Source organism: Microcaecilia unicolor, chromosome 3, assembly GCF_901765095.1.
Source record: "Microcaecilia unicolor chromosome 3, aMicUni1.1, whole genome shotgun sequence".
Taxonomy (NCBI): domain Eukaryota; kingdom Metazoa; phylum Chordata; class Amphibia; order Gymnophiona; family Siphonopidae; genus Microcaecilia; species Microcaecilia unicolor.
In genome coordinates this window covers 67355504-67373303 of record NC_044033.1, presented here as the reverse complement: position 1 = coordinate 67373303, position 17800 = coordinate 67355504, and the positions used below count along the sequence as shown (strand labels likewise).

The following is a 17800-nucleotide window of genomic DNA, read 5'->3' as shown; positions in this document are numbered from 1 at the left end:
TTCCCCCCACAGGTGACTAAGGCTACCCCAGTGAACCTGATTACTAAGGCTACCCCAGTGAACCTGATTCATGACTCCCATAGTCCACTCCCAAAATAAGCCAGAAGAGGAGTACAATAAGAGGCATAAGAGCACCTGCACCTACTACTACTGCTACTACTATTTAGCATTTCTATAGCGCTACAAGGCGTACGCAGCGCTGCACAAACATAGAAGAAAGACAGTCCCTGCTCAAAGAGCTTAGAATGAACCTTTGACCAGCTCAAGAATCGCTTCAGATGTCTGGACCATTCTGGAGAGCTCTTCGACAGCCCTGGAAAGTTTGCCAAAATTTTCATGGCCTGCTGCATGCTGCACACCCTGGCTCTCAGAAGAAGACATACCCTGCAAGAGGAAAGACAGCAACCACAGCAGCAGCTGCTAGACCCAGAGGATGAGGAGCTCCCTCCCTCCTACACACAGAGCTGACCAATGAGCAATGTGCACAGCATTTCTACAACATCCTTAACTACACCTCTCTCCCTCCCCCCAGCATACATCCCCCTAGCTCCACCATCCCCTCCCAGTGCACACCCCCACCCCATTCCACCCAGCACACATCCCCTTCCCCCTTCACATCCCCACCCCCTCTTCCCAGCACACACCACCACAGCATGGCAATTAGGAGTCTCACAGCCCTATCTCATCCTCCCCATCCCCAGTCCTCTCTGGGAACCAACTCCCCCACCCCATCCCTGAGCTGCTGGTGATGGCCCAGGCCTTGCAGGAGCAGAAAGTGTATCAGAATCCTCCCCTTTGGTGCTCCTACTACCCTCACAGTTATCAGTCCATCCTGCTACCTCTGCTGCACCCTGGAAATGCAGGGACAACCATGAGGCCAGGTGGCTGATCTGCTGCTGGGCCCAGTGCCCAGCTAGTTAGTGACTTCTGCTGCTGAAGGCCCTGGTCTCATGGTTGTCCTACTGGTTTAGGGTGCTGTGGGTCCCATCCTTGGACCCTTAGATGGAGGTTGCAGCTCAGCAGCTGAGGCAGGTGCTTGAAGCTTGGCTGGGTGTTGTGGCCATTGGTGCCATTTGTGGCTACTATGGAGGATGTTGCTGCAGGACTGATGGCCTCACTGGTTCCAGTTAGATACTCAGCACTTGCTGTGTGGAGAGTGTGCTTGATAAGACCACTGTGTAATCCTGGAGATCTTGCCAGATCCCCAGAAGCTGCTGCCAGATATTCTGTGCATTTATGCCACATAGAGGGGCATTTTCAAAAGAAACGTTTAAGTCGGAATTTGGACGCTTTACAAAGACGTCTAAATTCAGAGGCGGGGAGAAGGCCATTTTTGAAAATAAGATGGATGTCCATCTTTTGTTTCGAAAATACCAAGGACATCCTGTGATTTGGATGTCTTTGTGATTTGAACATCCTTGTTTTTGGTCCATTTTCGAACAAAAAACGTCCAAATGCAAGACATCCAAAACAGAGGAGGAGTGGCTTAATGGTTAGTGCAGCGGGCTTTGATCTGGCAACATGGGTTCAATTCCCACTGCTGCTCCTTGAGACTTTGGGCAAGTCAAATACAGAAAGAGCATTTTTGGATATGACATCTAAGTCTGAATTTGGACGCTTTTTGTAAAACGTCCAAAATCAGAACAAGAAAGGTAATTTTCTACAAAATAAAGTCTATCTTTTCCTTTTGGAAGTGCTGTTTGGAAAAATCTTTTGTGATTTGGGGGAGTAAGGGGAGGTGATCCCTGAGTCCCTCCAGTGGTCATCTGATCATTTGGGGCACCTCTTGCATGGAGTAGAGGAGTAGCCTAGTGGTTAGTGCAGCAGACTTTGATCCTGGGGAAGTGGGTTCAATTCCCATTGCAGCTATTTTTTATAGCTCAAAACTCTAAGTTTTAATCTTGGACATCTTTGTTTTGTTCCATTATCGCTGAAAGACATCCATGTCTTAGGAACACCCAAGTCCCACCTTGAACACACCCCTGGCACGCCCCCTTGAGATTTGGACGTCAAAAGGAACGTCAGTTGCAAAAAGAAAGAGAACAGTCACACAGGCACAAACAATCATACAAATACAGTTAAAGTCACATGCTACAATGTGTGCAAATCAAACAGGAATAAAACCAGCAGAATTGCAAGAACTACGTGGGAAGCTAAGAAGCACTAAATGGGAAATTTGGTTAGTGAAAGTTCTGACCTGATATCTGTGGGTAGATTATTCCATAGGGATGGTGCTAAAAAATAGAATGCAGAATTCTATTTGTTGTCAATATTAAAGCAAAGGCAGCTGTGTAGTATAGTAAGTAGTTTTGATAATTTTTTGAATCTCCAAATTTTTGAGGGCTTGCTAACAATATTGTGCTATATTTATAGAGTGACTCCTATGGTGATTTTTGCTGAATGCTGAGACTGTATCAAACAATGATGGCAGAGCAGTTAATTTGGTGTATACCCCTGATGAAGCCTTAGTGAAATGGTGGCCTCGTTACAGGAGGTTTTTGTGACCGATGATTTTTAAATATAACACTAACCTCTAGCAACATATACATTATTAAGCAATGTGTCTGAGGTCTTTTCCTCCTGTTTTATTAAGGTTCTTATGAACATAAAATATAAAAGCTACAAATAACAACAGCAAAATTAAATAAAACAGAAGAATTGTGTGGACATAAAAAGCTATTATTATTTTGGCTGAGCTATTTTTTGTATTTTTATGTAGTTCATGTTGGGCCAGATTCTGTAAATGGTGTCTAAAAAATAGGTGCATCCAAAAATAATGCTTAGTGCTATTCTGTAAACTGTGCCTCAAGTTAGGCATGGTTTATAGAGTAGCAAACAGGGCTAGGGAATGTGTCAATATTTAGGTGTGGCCATTTATGCCACTGAAAACCTGGTGTAAATACCCATGCCTAAATAGGCATGGTTCCCCCAAATTCTATAACCGCTCATGTAAATTTGAAGAATGCCCCTGACAGACCCACACTCTTTCCATGGCCATGCTCCCTTTTCAGCTACACACATTAGAATTTATGTGCACTTCTTTTTAGCATATGCCTAAAAAGATGCCTGCATAAATTTCAGTTATGGCCAGTTAGTGCTGATAATTGGTTGCTATTGGTCAATTATCATTGCTGATTGGCTCGTTACCCAGTTAAGGTACATGTGTAAATTGGGCATGTGCCCAGTTTAACGATCGCAACTCCAGGGGATTGTGTATAGCTTGTTGCATTTCTCTGGTTTGTTGGAGTAATGTTGTACATATCTTTTGGTGGGGCTCTGGTTTGAGAGACAGTATCAGTCCCCTCAGTTCCTGTTATCTAAATATCTCCAACCATTTGTATAGTCCATGATGTCCACAATTTTCTCTTTATGGCAGTTTCCCTCCTTTTTCAGTAGCAGTATTACTGTTTTACCTGTGAGGGCACTACAACAGCATGAGCTACTAATGATCTTCTTGAAAAGTCAGGCTTTCATCATTACAGTTTATTTGCTAGTAACACTTACAACTTTCAGCATGCTATTCTATGAGTAAGCTGTAGAGCTAAGAAAAAGGCCTTTCATCTTACTGTAACTCATCTTGCTTGAAGTACTGAGAATGTATCCAGCAAACCATCTACTATCCAGCTTATTTTCGAAAGAGAAAAATGCGTATATTTCGACCCAAATCGGGAGATGGGCGTTTTTCTCGCAAAGGCGCCCAAATCGGTATAATCGAAAGTCAATTTTGGGCATTTCCAACTGCACTCCGTCGCGGAAACGAATAAAGTTGACGGGGGCCTGTCGGAGGCGTGGTGGAGGCGGAACTGGGGCGTGGTTATCAGCCGAGGAGAGATGGGCGTCTTTAGCTGATAATCGAAAAAAAAGGCGTTTTTACCGCGATTTTGGGTCACTTTTTTTTTAACCTTTTTTTTCACGAACAAGTCCCAAAAAAATGCCCCAACTGCCCAGATGACCACTGGAGGGAATCGAGGTTGACCTCCCCGGACTCCCCCAGTGGTCACTAACCCCCTCCCACAAAAAAACCCCACTTTAAAAACTTTTTTTCCAGCCTCTATGCCAGCCTCAAATGCCGTACCCACCTCCATGACAGCAGAATATGTTCGATCCTGTCACAGCCTTTCCCTGGGTCAGATGTGGCTCTCGGGTGCACTACAGGGTCACATCAGCATTGCATTGTGGTGGGTGTAGGGTATTGGGCTCCGTGATTTCATTAGCTTCTGTTACAGTCTCACGATGTTGGTGGTTGGTAGGCTCTTCTCCCATGGTGCTTTTCCCCCTGCCTACTGGGTCAGAGTGTGCCCTGTTGTGTTTCCGGTAGTCCATGAGGTAGTGGCCATTTTTGTAAGCCAGTTTTAGATCCCTTCCATGTGTTAGCCACGTTAGAGAACTTAGTTCTTACCTTGAATGTGGCTGAAAGAGGGCATTCTACAACATTCTGCCAGCTCTGACCTGCTAATCTCACTACCAGGGAGACTCGTTGCCAGTGGTGGGGCACAACCTCTGATCTGCAGTTAACTGTGAGTAAACGTGGTTATTCCAATAAAGGACGTTTTCGGAGAGATTAGTCTTCAGGTGTCAACTGGTGTGCCAATGTTATACAGCAGTAACAAGTCCTAGAGGCCTGCATGTATGCAGGTCCCTGGAGCACTTTTAGTGGGTACCGCAGTGCACTTCAGCCAGGTGGACCCAGGCCCATCCCCCCCACCACCTGTAACACTTGTGCTGGTAAATGGGAGGCCTCCAAAACCCACTGTACCCACATGTAGATGCCCCCTTCACCCCTAAGAGCTATGGTAGTGTTGTACATTTGTGGGTAGTGGGTTTTGGGGGAGGGGGGTTGGGAGCTCAGCACCCGTGGTAAGGGAGCTATGCATGTGGGAGCTTTTTCTGAAGTCCACCGCACTGACTTAGGGTGCCCAGTTGGTGTCCTGGCATATCAGGGGGGCGAGTGTACTACGAATCGTGGCCCCTCCCACGACCAAATGGCTCAGATTAGGACGTTTTTGAGCTGGGCATTTTTAGTTTCCATTATCGCTAAAAAAACCAAACGCCCAACTCAAAAACGTCCATTTTTTCGAAAATACGGTTCGGCCCACCCCTTCATGGACCCGTTCTCGGAGATAAACGCCCATGGAGATAGGCGTTTCCATTCGATTATGCCCCTCCACGGCTCTCAGTACAAAAATAGGTAGATAAAAAATGAATTGGGACCAAAGAAAATCTGGAGTCATGTCCTTGAAGGTTATAAATGTCACAATAAGAATTTTAAATGTCACCTGATTCTCAATTGGCAACCAGTGAAGAGGGCTGACCCAAACATTAGGTAAGACAAGGCAGTTGCCTAGAACAGCAGCTTCTGGAGGGGCACCAAAGAGCAGCTATAGTCAAAGCAAAACAATAGGTCCTGACAAAAGAATGTACTTTTACCAATAGAAATGGTGAAGAGGTAGTATTGGAGTGATCTTGATTAGGGGAGAGGCAAAGATCCTAAAATGTCATTAATGGGAGTGGAGAGGCAAGGTTGAAGGTTTGCCTAGGATGCCTAATATCCTCGTACCAGCCCTGCCAGTGAATAAACTGAATCACTGGAGAAATGCTTTCTCAAAGTCTGGGGCTTGTCAAGAGCTTGGTAACTAGATTCTGGATTAACCATAAACATTTAACAGATTTCTGTGGGAGCATGAAACAGGATGTAAATAGGGCTAGGTCCAAGAATGTTTTTTTTTTATGGTTGTTTTAAAGTTGACCTCACTTTTCCTCAGTGTTTTCATTCAAATTACAAGAATAAATAAAAAGTACCTTGAATAGCATTAATGTTTTATATTTTGAATTTAGATTGCAGGTATCTATAACTCACCATACAGACAGTTTCCTGATGAAATGGAGTTCCGGTTACAGAAAGCAAAACCATTAAACCACTGGGAACGTCAAACAAAGGATGATAGCTGTGGCCTGGTTGATATGTCAACAGATACTACCTCATTTTCCTTCCCAACAATACAACCTTTGCCTCCCATTGGCAAACAGAAACCTCAGGTACATCAGTATTTCTTAATGAAACTATTACTAGTAATAATGTCTTAGTCATTTTGACTTTTACCACAACAATAGAGATAGGTATAATTACTTACAAATAAATCATGTTTGAACTCTCAATGGCAAAGCAGTGAATAATACATACAGACTTGATACATGTTCAGCAGTCCCAAATTCTTAAAGAGCTTTTGGATTTAATTCACACTTTTCTCAGTAATTGAAGGCAAGTTATATTCAGGCAAATTGGGTATTATTCCTATGTCAGGAGGGCTTGCAAATAATTAAAAAATGGGCTTAGTGTGTTTTAATGTGGGACTTTCCTACATGCTAAGTCCATTTTTAACGTGGCTGTAAAATAGGGCTTTTCTTTTTTCATGTCCCAAGCTAATTTTTCTATTAATGCACAAGCATTAACTCTGCGTTAACCAGTTAGCGCGTGCTAATCAAAATGCGCTAGCTGGTTAATGCAGACATGCACATTCCATGCCCATGGCATGTCCCCTTCAAAAAAAGAATTGAAAAAATTTATTAACATGCGCAAAAATAATTGAAAAAATTCATTAACATGCGCTTAGCATTTGGAAAATTCAAAATTACTGTATAACACTTTAATGTGTTTTGTGATAAATGTTTTCGCATGCACTAAGTGTACCTTAGGGCTTAATGCCCTATGGTAAAAGGGCCCTATGTTTGCACCTAAGGTAGTGAAGGGCTATGTGACTTGCCCAAGACCAACATGAATACCAAGTGTGATTCAAACTCTGCTTTCCTGGTTTTCAGCCCACTGCTCTAACCATTAGGCTACTCCTTAACCCTGTAAGTATGCTCTGGAGCTAAAAAAAATTTTTTTAAGTCTTTCACCTTATACTAGCTAATCCAACTTTCAGTACTGAGAAGGTGACCAACATCCATCTTCTGTGGATCTCAGTACTCAAGTAGGTGGATGAACAGTGAACTGGGACGAAGAACTACTAATATAATATATGCACAATTGTTTTGAATGCTAGCTGAGCTTACAAATTTGGAAGCAACTAATGGGTAAAAACTGACATGAGAATTCAGACAAGATTGGATAAGGGGAAAACTAAATAAACTCTAATTTAGTGAAAATCATCTTATTTTTTTGGTCTTGCAGTCTTCTTCCTACTGTTTGTCCTCTCAGTTGATTATATCCTTAACCTAATCTTTTTCAATGCCTTTAGTAACAGAGAAGTTCAAGGCTGAGGTGTCTTGAGTCTATGTTCATGGCTCACTGAAGGTTTTCTCTATCTTGAATTCCTCTTCCCTGGTCCAGCCTCTAAAGTGGTTAATTTAAAAGTAACAAGGACAGTTGACTCAAAACTTTTTATCTAGAACAAATTTCTCACAATTATATACACCCACAGGAATATATATATGTTAAGATTTGTGAACCACTGTGAGCCACGGAGATTGATTAAACGGGATAGAAATAATCACATTGGATTAGTTTAGATCTTAAATCCAATGCTTTAACCGCTTGGCCATCCTGGTGTCTTGATAAGATGCTATTTAAAGAATGAAGGGGCCCTTTTATTAAAGCTTAGCACACACTAACAGCATGTGTTAAATGCTGTGCATCCTATTGTATACCTATGGACCATGTGGCACTTAGCACATGCTAATGTCCATTCGTGCATGCTAAGCTTTAGTAAAAGAGCCCTGAAATGATACAAATAACAGAACATTGATGTTTTGAAAGTTTTATGCAAGTAAAATAACTCAGAAAAAAAATGTAAAATGGAGAGCTTTATGTTTCTCTGAAGAAGGCTTAGAATCAAGCCACTGTGCCTTTAAAGAGTAAAGTTTCAATAAAAATTCATTAACTGCTTTCAAATATAGTAATCCTTTTGTCCAGCTGTGAAAAGTACTAGATGATACTTATTTGCCATTTGTGTTATTTACGGTCCATGACTTTTATGGTAACTGGTTCCTATTATTGGTTTCTATTAATGTAAAACATAAGTGAACATAAATGAGGCGTGAATCATTTCTTTTTATTAGCCTCACAGTCTTTACTCAGTGCTTGCAGTAACTCCAGCTGTGACTTGTTAGTGATAACCTATTGAAAGAAGGAGAGCTTTAAGAAGAGAAACTACAAATTCTCTATCCATATATTTTCACTTGGTTTTGCTAATTCTTTGTCAGAACACGATGGCAGTAAGAAAATAGGATGTAATTAGTCTCACATCAAAACCTTCAGTTACCACTAAATTATACCTAGTTTAACATAGTTCTAATTAAAGTCCAGTTGATTTTGTACTGGCTATTCCTGATGATCAAGGTGTGATATCTTATGTGGATCACACAACCATGCATTTTGCTATTATGGGGGAGTAGAGTCATCCCTCATTTTCAAAGGAGCAGTGGTTCCCAATTTTTTTTTTTAATATCTTAGGTCAGTGTAGAAGAAGCACTTGTATTCTATTCAAAAAAATGTGAGAAATCGGGAAACCCCATCAAACACACACACACAAAGGACAAATTTTAAAGGGATCTAAGTGCTTAGCCATGCAATTAGGTGCCTAGATGCTTGGTTTTAAATTTGTCACAGATTGAGTGGCTAAACATAGATACATAAGTACACAATAGTGTAATTTTACAAAATAGGTGCTAGTATTTACACATTGATTATGTGTGTAAATTACTAATATAATGGCATATACGCACATATGTGTGCACATAAGCAAGCAAATGGCAAAATTCCACCTATGCGCTATTCTGTAAATATGTGCATAACTTATATAGCATGTATTTTACAGATGGGTGTATTCATAGGCAGAGTCTGAGCAGAGCATTGGCAGGACTCAACATGCGTAACTTATAGAATGCTATGTTGCACAGGATTAATGAGACAAAGTCAACATGGATTTAGTGAAGGGAAATCTTGCCTCACCAATCTACTACATTTCTTTGAAGGGTGAACAAACATATGGATAAAGGTGAGCCGGTTGATATTGTGTATCTGGATTTGCGTTTGACAAAGTACCTTATGAAAGACTCCAGAGGAAATTGGAGAGTCATGGGATTTTATTTATTTATTTGTTACATTTGTACCCCACATTTTCCCACCTATTTGCAGGCTCAATGTGGCTTACATAGTGCTGTAATGGCGTTCGCCAAGTCAGTTGGATAGGAGTCAGGATAGGAGGTAGTGTTCTATTGTGGATTAAAAACTGGTTAAAAGATAGAAAACAGAGAGTAGGGTTAAATGGTCAGTATTCTCAATGGAGAAGTGTAGTTAGTGGGGTTCCCCATGGGTCTGTGCTCTGACCACTGCTTTTTAACATATTTATAAATGACCTAGAGATGGGAGTAACTAGTGAGGTAATTAAATTTGCTGATGACACAAAGTTATTCAAAGTCATTAAATCGTGGGAGGATTGTGAAAAATTACAAGAGGACCTTACAAGACTGGGAGACTGGGCATCTAAATGGCAGATGACGTTTAATGTGAGCAAGTGCAAAGTGATGCATGTGGGAAAGAGGAACCTGAATTATAGCTACATCATGCAAGGTTCCACGTTAGGAGTCACAGACCAAGAAAGGGATTTAGGTGTCGTCGTTGATGATACGTTGAAACCTTCTGCTCAGTGTGCTGCTGCAGCTAAGAAAGCAAATAGAATGTTAGGTATTATTAGGAAAGGAATGGAAAACAAAAATGAGGATGTTATAATGCCTTTGTATCGCTCCATGGTGCAACCACACCTCGAATATTGTCTTCAATTCTGGTCACCACATCTCAAAAAAGATATAGTGGAATTAGAAAAGGTGCAGAGAAGGGCGACGAAAATGATAAAGGGGATGGGACGACTTCCCTATGAGGAAAGGCTAAAGCGGCTAGGGCTCTTCAGCTTGGAGAAAAGGCGGCTGAGGGGAGATATGATAGAGGTCTATAAAATAATGAGTGGAGTTGAACGGGTAGATGTGAAGCGTCTGTTTACGCTTTCCAAAAATACTAGGACTAGGGGGCATGCGATGAAGCTACAATGTAGTAAATTTAAAACGAATCGGAGAAATGTTTTCTTCACTCAATGTGTAATTAAACTCTGGAATTCGTTGGCAGAGAATGTGGTAAAGGCAGTTAGCTTAGCGGAGTTTTAAAAGGTTTGGACAGCTTCCTAAAGGAAAAGTCCATGGACCATTATTAAATGGACTTGGGGAAAATCCACTATTTCTGGGGTATGCAGTATAAAATGTTTTGTACTTTTTGTGCTCTTGTCAGGTATTTGTCATCTGGATTGGCCACTGTTGGAAACAGGATGCTGGGCTTGATGGACCTTTGGTCTTTCCCAGTATGGCAATACTTATGTACTTCTGTACTTATATCTCTGCCATTTAGGCACATGCTTTTACACCTGCTCTGTGCCAGTATTCTATTTTCCTTTATAGCAGCGATTCTCAACCAGTGTGTCATAATACACTAGTATGTCGCAAGCACCTGGGAGGTGTGTTGCATTGGGCCGGCACACAGGCAGAGCAGCGGTTCCAGTGGTATGTGATCACTGCCTGTTTGGGTATTCTTTTTAAAGGTAGCAGCATCAACCTCACCTCTCTTTCTCCGTCCCTTCCCCCTGAGTCCAGCACCTCCTTCGCAGGTCTGTCCTTCCTCTCTTCATCCTTCAAACCTTACTGCTCTTCAAACAGTGGCGACAGTTCCATTCTGCCTGGGCTGACCTCCTACTGCTGTATTGCTCTTTAAAAATGGCTGCCGAGACTTCCACTGAAGTCTTGCGAGGCCACCCTTGTAAATCTCAGCAGCCGTTTTAAAAAAGATGCAGCAGGAGGAGGGTCAGTGCTGGCAGCGCGCAGGAAAGATTGTATACAAACATATAGGCTCTTTTCTTCTGATGTGAAAGTATCTTGACAACTGCATAAATTCAGTTTCATCCAGATTAATATGGCTTCTACTTTTCTACACTGCTGATAGAAGTTGCTTGGCCTCCCAAAAGGAATCCTCCTTCCATGGGACCATCTGACAGCAGAAAGACCCACTATAGAAAGCAACACCCTGTGGAAACTCATGCCAGAAGACCCAAGCTGGATTTTCTATACTCTCTCCACCTCCTTAGAAAGGAGTTGTCTAGACCCAAAAACCAGGGTCTCAAGCTGGTCTCACTTGGTGCAGAAGTTGGTACCAAAGTAAAAGGAACTTTTGGTGCTGAAATGTCTGAAAACCTTTGGTGCTGAAGCATACAAAGGCCTCAGAGCCAAAGTGGCCAGAATCAGTGCCAATGTATGCTGCAACCTCAGTGCAGAAGGAGACTCTGACACAGGCACAGCTGTCCTCATGCTAAGAATAGTAAAGTAAGAGGGACGTTTTCGAAAGGGATGTTCAAGTTGCGATTTGGACGTCCTTACAAAACGGCGAAATCCAGGGGCGGGGAAACCTGTATTTTTGAAACAAGATGGATGTCCATCTTTTGTTTCAAAAATACCATCAGAGACATCCAAATCCTTAAATTTGGACATCCCTAGATTTGGTCGTCCCTAGACATGGACGTTTCTGACTTTTGGCGATTTTTGAAACCAAAGACGTCCATGTCGAGAGGTTCAAGATGGCGTCTGAAACGGACGTGCGTTGTTGCACCTCCTGATCTCTAGTAAGAAACCTGGGACTTTCCCTATACTTGTTATGGGGAAAAGGAAGGGAAAAACTAACGTGCTCACCTCCACGAGCCGTTCTGAAACTTCCATCATGAGACAGGCGACTCTAAAGGAGATGGGGTTGCGAGCGCTGGGATCCCTGATGGGCACTTCGATAAACCCATTAGAAGGTCGGGAACATAGTGTCGAGGGAGCCACGTTGAGTCCGCCCTCGAATACAGCCCCTCCGAGACCCGGAGATGTTAGAATTGCTTCGGAGGAGCAGAGCTTTGGTGCACCCGACGACGGACAGACCCTGGTTGCTGCAGGAGGAGGCCCCGTAGCAACTTCCTCTCCTGTGGAAACAGCTCGTTTGCGAGGACAGGAGGTACATTCCCTCTCCTCGCACTCACAGGAGAATGCACCCGGAACAAATGGAGGATATCAGAGACCAGCTGTTGTGACTCTAGAGATTCTTTGGGATGCAATTCAGGGCCTCCGCTCTTGGTGCCCAGTGCTCCCACCAGGCGCTGTGGAGGACTTGCAGCCCTTCTGCATTTCCTCACAGCTGTATCTGGGGTGACTCCCAGGTCCACCCCGATCTTCCCAGGGCCCTCGCTCCAAGTGCCAGGGTTTCCAGGTGCTTTTTGGCTAGGATCAGGCGACCCTCAGGGGAAGGAATGCTGGCTTCGGCCTAATCCCTGGTAAGCCTTCTTCAGCTGAGGTGCCCAGCTCTACCACCGGCTGCCTTTCAGGTGCTGTGGAGGACTTGCAGCTCATCTGCATATCCTTTAAAACCTTCTCTGGGGTGACTCCCAGGTCCACTCTGATCCACTCAGGGCCTCCGCTCTTGGTGCTGCAAGCCTAACGGCGCGCGGGGCATTTTTCTCTTTACATCTATTTTCTCCCAGTCACTACTGACCTCACCCAATTATACCTAATTCTGAATCACAGTATGGCCCCTATGCATATTCTCTTCCTTGCCCTGTCCCTTCCTAATCTTTTCCCTCACCCCCTACTTCTCTCCACTACAGGAACTCACTGCCCATCCATCGACTTCATCACCTCACCTTCTCTCCTACCCTCTTCCTCCCTCTTAGCTTTTAATCTTCATCTCTTTCTTCCTTCCATTTTGCCTTCCCCATTCCACCTAAATACCTCTCGCCTTCGACACCTTCATGGCCACACCTCTCCTATTCTCCTCCTCTCTCTTTTACTCCTTCTCTTACTCTCAGCTGGTGACATCAATCCCAATCCTGGCCCTCCTCACCAACTATTATCCCAACTCTACAGATCTCACCGTGACCTCTCTAACCTCATCACTATTCCTCTACTCCCCTCCTCTTCTCTGCCCTTCTCTTGCACCCTTTGGAATGCCCGTTCTATCTGCAACAAACTCCCATATGTTCATGACCTCTTTATCTCACGTCACCTCCATCTGCTCGCCATAACAGAAACCTGGCTCTGCCCTGATGACTCTGCTTCAGTCACAGCCCTCTGCCGGTTATCTTTTTTCACATACTCCTCGCCCTGCTGGCCGTGGGGGCAGTGTTGGATTACTTCTCTCTCCCTCCTCCAGATTTCAACCCCTTCTTCCACCTCAATCTCACTGTTTTTCCTCCTTTGAAGTCCACTCTATCCGCCTTTTCTCTCCTCTGCCTCTTCGAATAGCGGTCATTTATCGTCCCCCTGATAAGTCCCTTTCATCCTTTCTCAGTGACTTTGATGCCTGGCTTGCCTTCTTCCATGATCCTTCCTCCCCCTCTCTCATCCTTGGTGACTTTAATATTCCTGCTAATGATCCTTCCAACTCTTATATTTCCAAGTTACTCGCTTTAACATCCTCCTTTAATCTCCAACTATGCTCCACCTCCCCCACTCATCAAAATGGTCACTGTCTTGATCTTATCTTCTCCTCTAACTGTTCACCCTCTAGTTTCCTTGCCTCTGATCTTCCCCTCTCTGATCACCATCTTATAACTTTCACACTTAAATCTCCTCCCTCCCAGTCCCGTCCTATCTTACCTAATTTATCTAGGAATCTTCATGGTATTGACCCTTCATCTCTATCCTCCCATGTTTCAAAGCTCCTCTCGACTGTGGCACCATCCACGTCTGTCAACGAGGCTGTTTCTTCTTACAACAATATTCTATCATCTGCCTTAGACACTCTTGCACCTTTGATGACCCGCCCTATAAGGCGTACAAAACCCCAACCTTGGCTGACTTCTAATATCCGCTACCTACGTTCCTGTACCCACTCCGCCGAACGCCTCTGGTGGCAATCTCGGGCCCTTGCTGATTTCTTACACTTTAAGTTCATGCTGACCTCCTTCCAATCTTTCGAGCACCTTTTTGTGCCTTAGCCGTAAGAAAAACACGTCCGGGTGAAAACGCCCAAGTGTTCGTCAGGGACGTCCTTGTTTTTTTCGATTATGGGTCAAAGATGTCCAAATGTTAAGCACACCCAAATCCCGCCTTTACTACACCTCCGACACGCCCCCTTGAACTTTGGAAATCCTTGCGACGTACTTGCAGTTGAAGACGTCCTAAATCGAGCTTCGATTATACAGATTTGGATGTCCTTCTCTTTCGAAAAAGAGCCCCTAAGTCACCTTGATGCAGAAGGCAGAAGATACCTTCCTGGGCTTATCTAGTATATTGCAGCTGCCATGTTCTCAACCTAATTAAGATTAGTTCCTGCAGTTTTTCAAGAACGTCTACTGAATATATCTGCTGTTAGATTAGAAAACCCAGTCCAGCCAGTCTTGAAGTGTGTACATGACCAGTCTTTGCCCTTCCAAGACATTATGAGTACTGTGCCAGCCCACAGCTGGGCAGGTCCCAGGCTTCAGCAGATCTATTTTCTAGTTGCCCTCTTGACCAACGGGGATGTCATCCACAAAGAAGCAGTACCATCAGAGCCCCCTCTTTCCCAAGGAGGAACCTCACCATATAGTGGAGGATAATTTACCTTTCATTTTTTGTATTTATAGGAATTTGTTAACGATGCACATGGAGAACAAATCCCATGTCAGAAACACTCCTATTGTACGGAAAGAAAATTAAGAAAAAAAAAGACAAAATAGTAATAAATGCACCATTATACATGGGGGTGAGGAGAAGGCAAAAAAAACAAATCTCACAAAAACAAGCAAATAATTATTATAAGAAAATCAACTGACAGCAGATAACAACAAAGCAGATTCAACCATCCTCCCTAACGCATATATCCCTGGATTCTATATAGCGTGACTTAAGTTGCACGTGCAAATTCAATCGTATTTTGGATTTGCATGTACAACTTAATTAGTGAACAAGCCAGTCAGCGCTGATAATTGCCACTTAACAAGCAATTATTGACACTAATTGGCATTAATTAGAATTTACGCGCAGAACTGCCTAAGCCTATTCTATAACGTGATGCGTGTAAATTCTAAGTCCCATAGTTGAAAAGGGGCATGGCCCACGTTGTTGTAGAATATACCCGGTCCGCACATAATTTAAGCATCGGTATTTACACCGACATAATTGCCTACGACTAAATGTAGTCGCACGGATGGGCACTCAGCATATTCTATAAACTGCACAGAAATTTAGGCTTATTCTACAAAGTACACCTAAATTTAGGCATACTTTATAGAATACACCTAGGCATATTTTGTTTCAGTGCCAATTTTTTAGGTGTCATATATAGAATCTAGTCTATGCTGGGGAACTACTCCTTTTCACAAATCATCTCTTCAATAAATTTCTTAACTTGATGGGGTTCATAAAAAATATGCTGAACTCCCTCAAACTGTATCATCTACATTAGGCAGAAAATCGGCACCAAACTCCATCCACCAACTTCTATCAGAATGTCAAAAATGACTTAAGTTTATCCTGAATTCCTTTACTGAAATAAAGATAAACTCTTACTTTTGGGCTAAAAAAGGGAATATCTTTATTATGAAGGAAAGAATGCAGAGCCTGATTTCAATATGACTTTAATGGAAAGGACACAAGTAATGCAGACCTGACCAATTTGAAACTGTTTATTTAGAAAATGATTACAGTACAGCAACACAGCAATCCAAGACCAAATCAACAGAAAACATAGTTTAAAAGAGTGCCAAAATAAAAAGTAAAACATACAAAAATACAGAACAGAACTGCAACCCACTTCCATTTTTTGCAGTTACTCCCCTCCCCTCCCCGCCCAGCACTATCTCCACCTCTCCCCATATCTGTGGTCTTTCCAGAGACAACTGCATTCAAATGCATATTATTATAGACTCTGGAAACAGACCTGGCTACTTTGAATCTAAAGTATCTGCATCCAGATTTGTTTCTCCTTCAGAGTCAACTTGACCCCCCCCCCCCCCCCCCCCCCCCCCCACCGGTCACTTCTTATGAGAGGAGTAATATAATATACTTGTATAAGCAGGGGGAAAGTCTCGTATGGGTATTTCAGAACTTCTTTAAAATACTTTTTCATCATATCAATTAGTGTTATAACAGTACTCTTAAGAAAATTGGAAAACCACAAATGATCTTCCAGGCTAGTAACCTTGTTCCAAAGACGGTGGTTGTCTTTTATCACAGCAACATCCATTCCACATAAACCCTCCATTGATGACTTTATGGCTTGCAATTGTTTCCCGTGGATTTTGAGAGCCTTATCTTGTGACACTTTAAGTGAAGTTCTGGAGGTAAATTGACACAATGGAGAAACACATGAAACCTAAGGAGTTATCTATTTATGAGACTATTGCCCATACTTTATCTACAGTAGCATTAGGTGGGACATTGGCTATATGGATAAATGTACTGGGAGAGGTACTGTAACAGCAGAGAAACCAGCAGCAAGTTCTCAAACCTCCATATCCCCTCTCACCTCAGTATTCTGAGTAGAAATCACAGCTTCTGCCTTCATCCCCCATACTTTGATCCTGCAAACACACGCTCAAACTCTCCTAAAGATCAGCATCTTCTCAGTGTTGCTCCCTTCTACCACCACAACTGGTGCATTTATATCATCATCAGTCAGCACTGAGGAAATAGTAGGAACTGCAACAGCTGCCACTGCTTTCTGGAGTTTCACAGGCATTCTTCCTTTCAAGCTCAAGGTGGCTCCAGAACTCATCAACATATCTAAACCATCCTCCAAAATGCTTGCATCACTAAGAACTCCAAGCTGACTCCCTCAATGTACAAAACTATCAGTAGTCCTAACCTTAGGAGTGGACATCACTCGGTAAGTTATAGTGGAGGAGTGGCCTAGTGGTTAGAGCACCGGTCTTGCAATCCAGAGGTGGCTGGTTCAAATCTCACTGCTGCTCCTTGTAATCTTGGGCAAGTCACTTAACCTTCCATTTCCTCAGGTACAAACTTAGATTGTGAGTCCTCCTGGGACAGAGAAATATCCAGTGTACCTGAATGTAACTCACCTTGAGCTACCACTGAAAAAGGTGTGAGCAAAATCTAAATAAATAATAAATCTTGATTCTTCCCCAGGAAGAAAAACTTGAAAGGTTCCAACAGTGGAGCTCAGAGAGCCATCAGCTATCATGATGATCTACCTTTCCATGGTCTTGAACTTGTAATCCTTGTGCTTATTGCCTGAGTAATGGAAGAATGAGGAATCAATAGGCCTACCATTCACTTCCTGCACGTCGCACGCTAATTTATGGACGCACCTTTTTCCAGCATCCTTTTTCGTGGCATTTTTTATGATCAAAAACCTCTGCCCTAACGTCTTTTAGATATACATTCTGCCACACTGGTGCCATACGTTTTTTTAGGCGTTTTTAGTCCACCTGTGCGAGATTCATCAATCTTCTTCCTGAGGAACTGTGCATTTCTTTATGCCATTATCTTCCTGAGTGTTACCCATCTAACCATTGAATACTTCTTTGGAAGAAAGGATTGTGTATCCCTTAGTGTTTTTTCCCCAGTGTGCCAATCACCCCAAAGATTGAAACACTTCCGGAAGACTCCTGAGGAAGGCGCTACGGCACCGAAACACGGCTGTGTTGAGTCACCTATTCACAATAAAAATCATTGTTTTAACGAATTTATACGTCTGCCCCATTGTTTGAATAGAGCCTATTTTCCGCACCCCTTTTTTTGTTTTCGCTCTCAATGTACAATACATTGCTCTGAAGGACCTGAACTA

The 17800-nt window shown here is 43.0% G+C and overlaps 1 protein-coding gene across 1 annotated transcript in view; it reads left to right on the top strand.

The window, feature by feature from the left end:
- The window catches only part of SPATA17 (spermatogenesis associated 17), a 489596-nt gene that overhangs the window by 318911 nt on the left and 152885 nt on the right, over nt 1–17800 (top strand). Inside the window, exon 7 of the mRNA XM_030194667.1 lies at nt 5836–6036. Within this exon, the coding sequence (XP_030050527.1) occupies nt 5836–6036 (201 nt within the window). The remainder of the gene's footprint in view (nt 1–5835; nt 6037–17800) is intronic.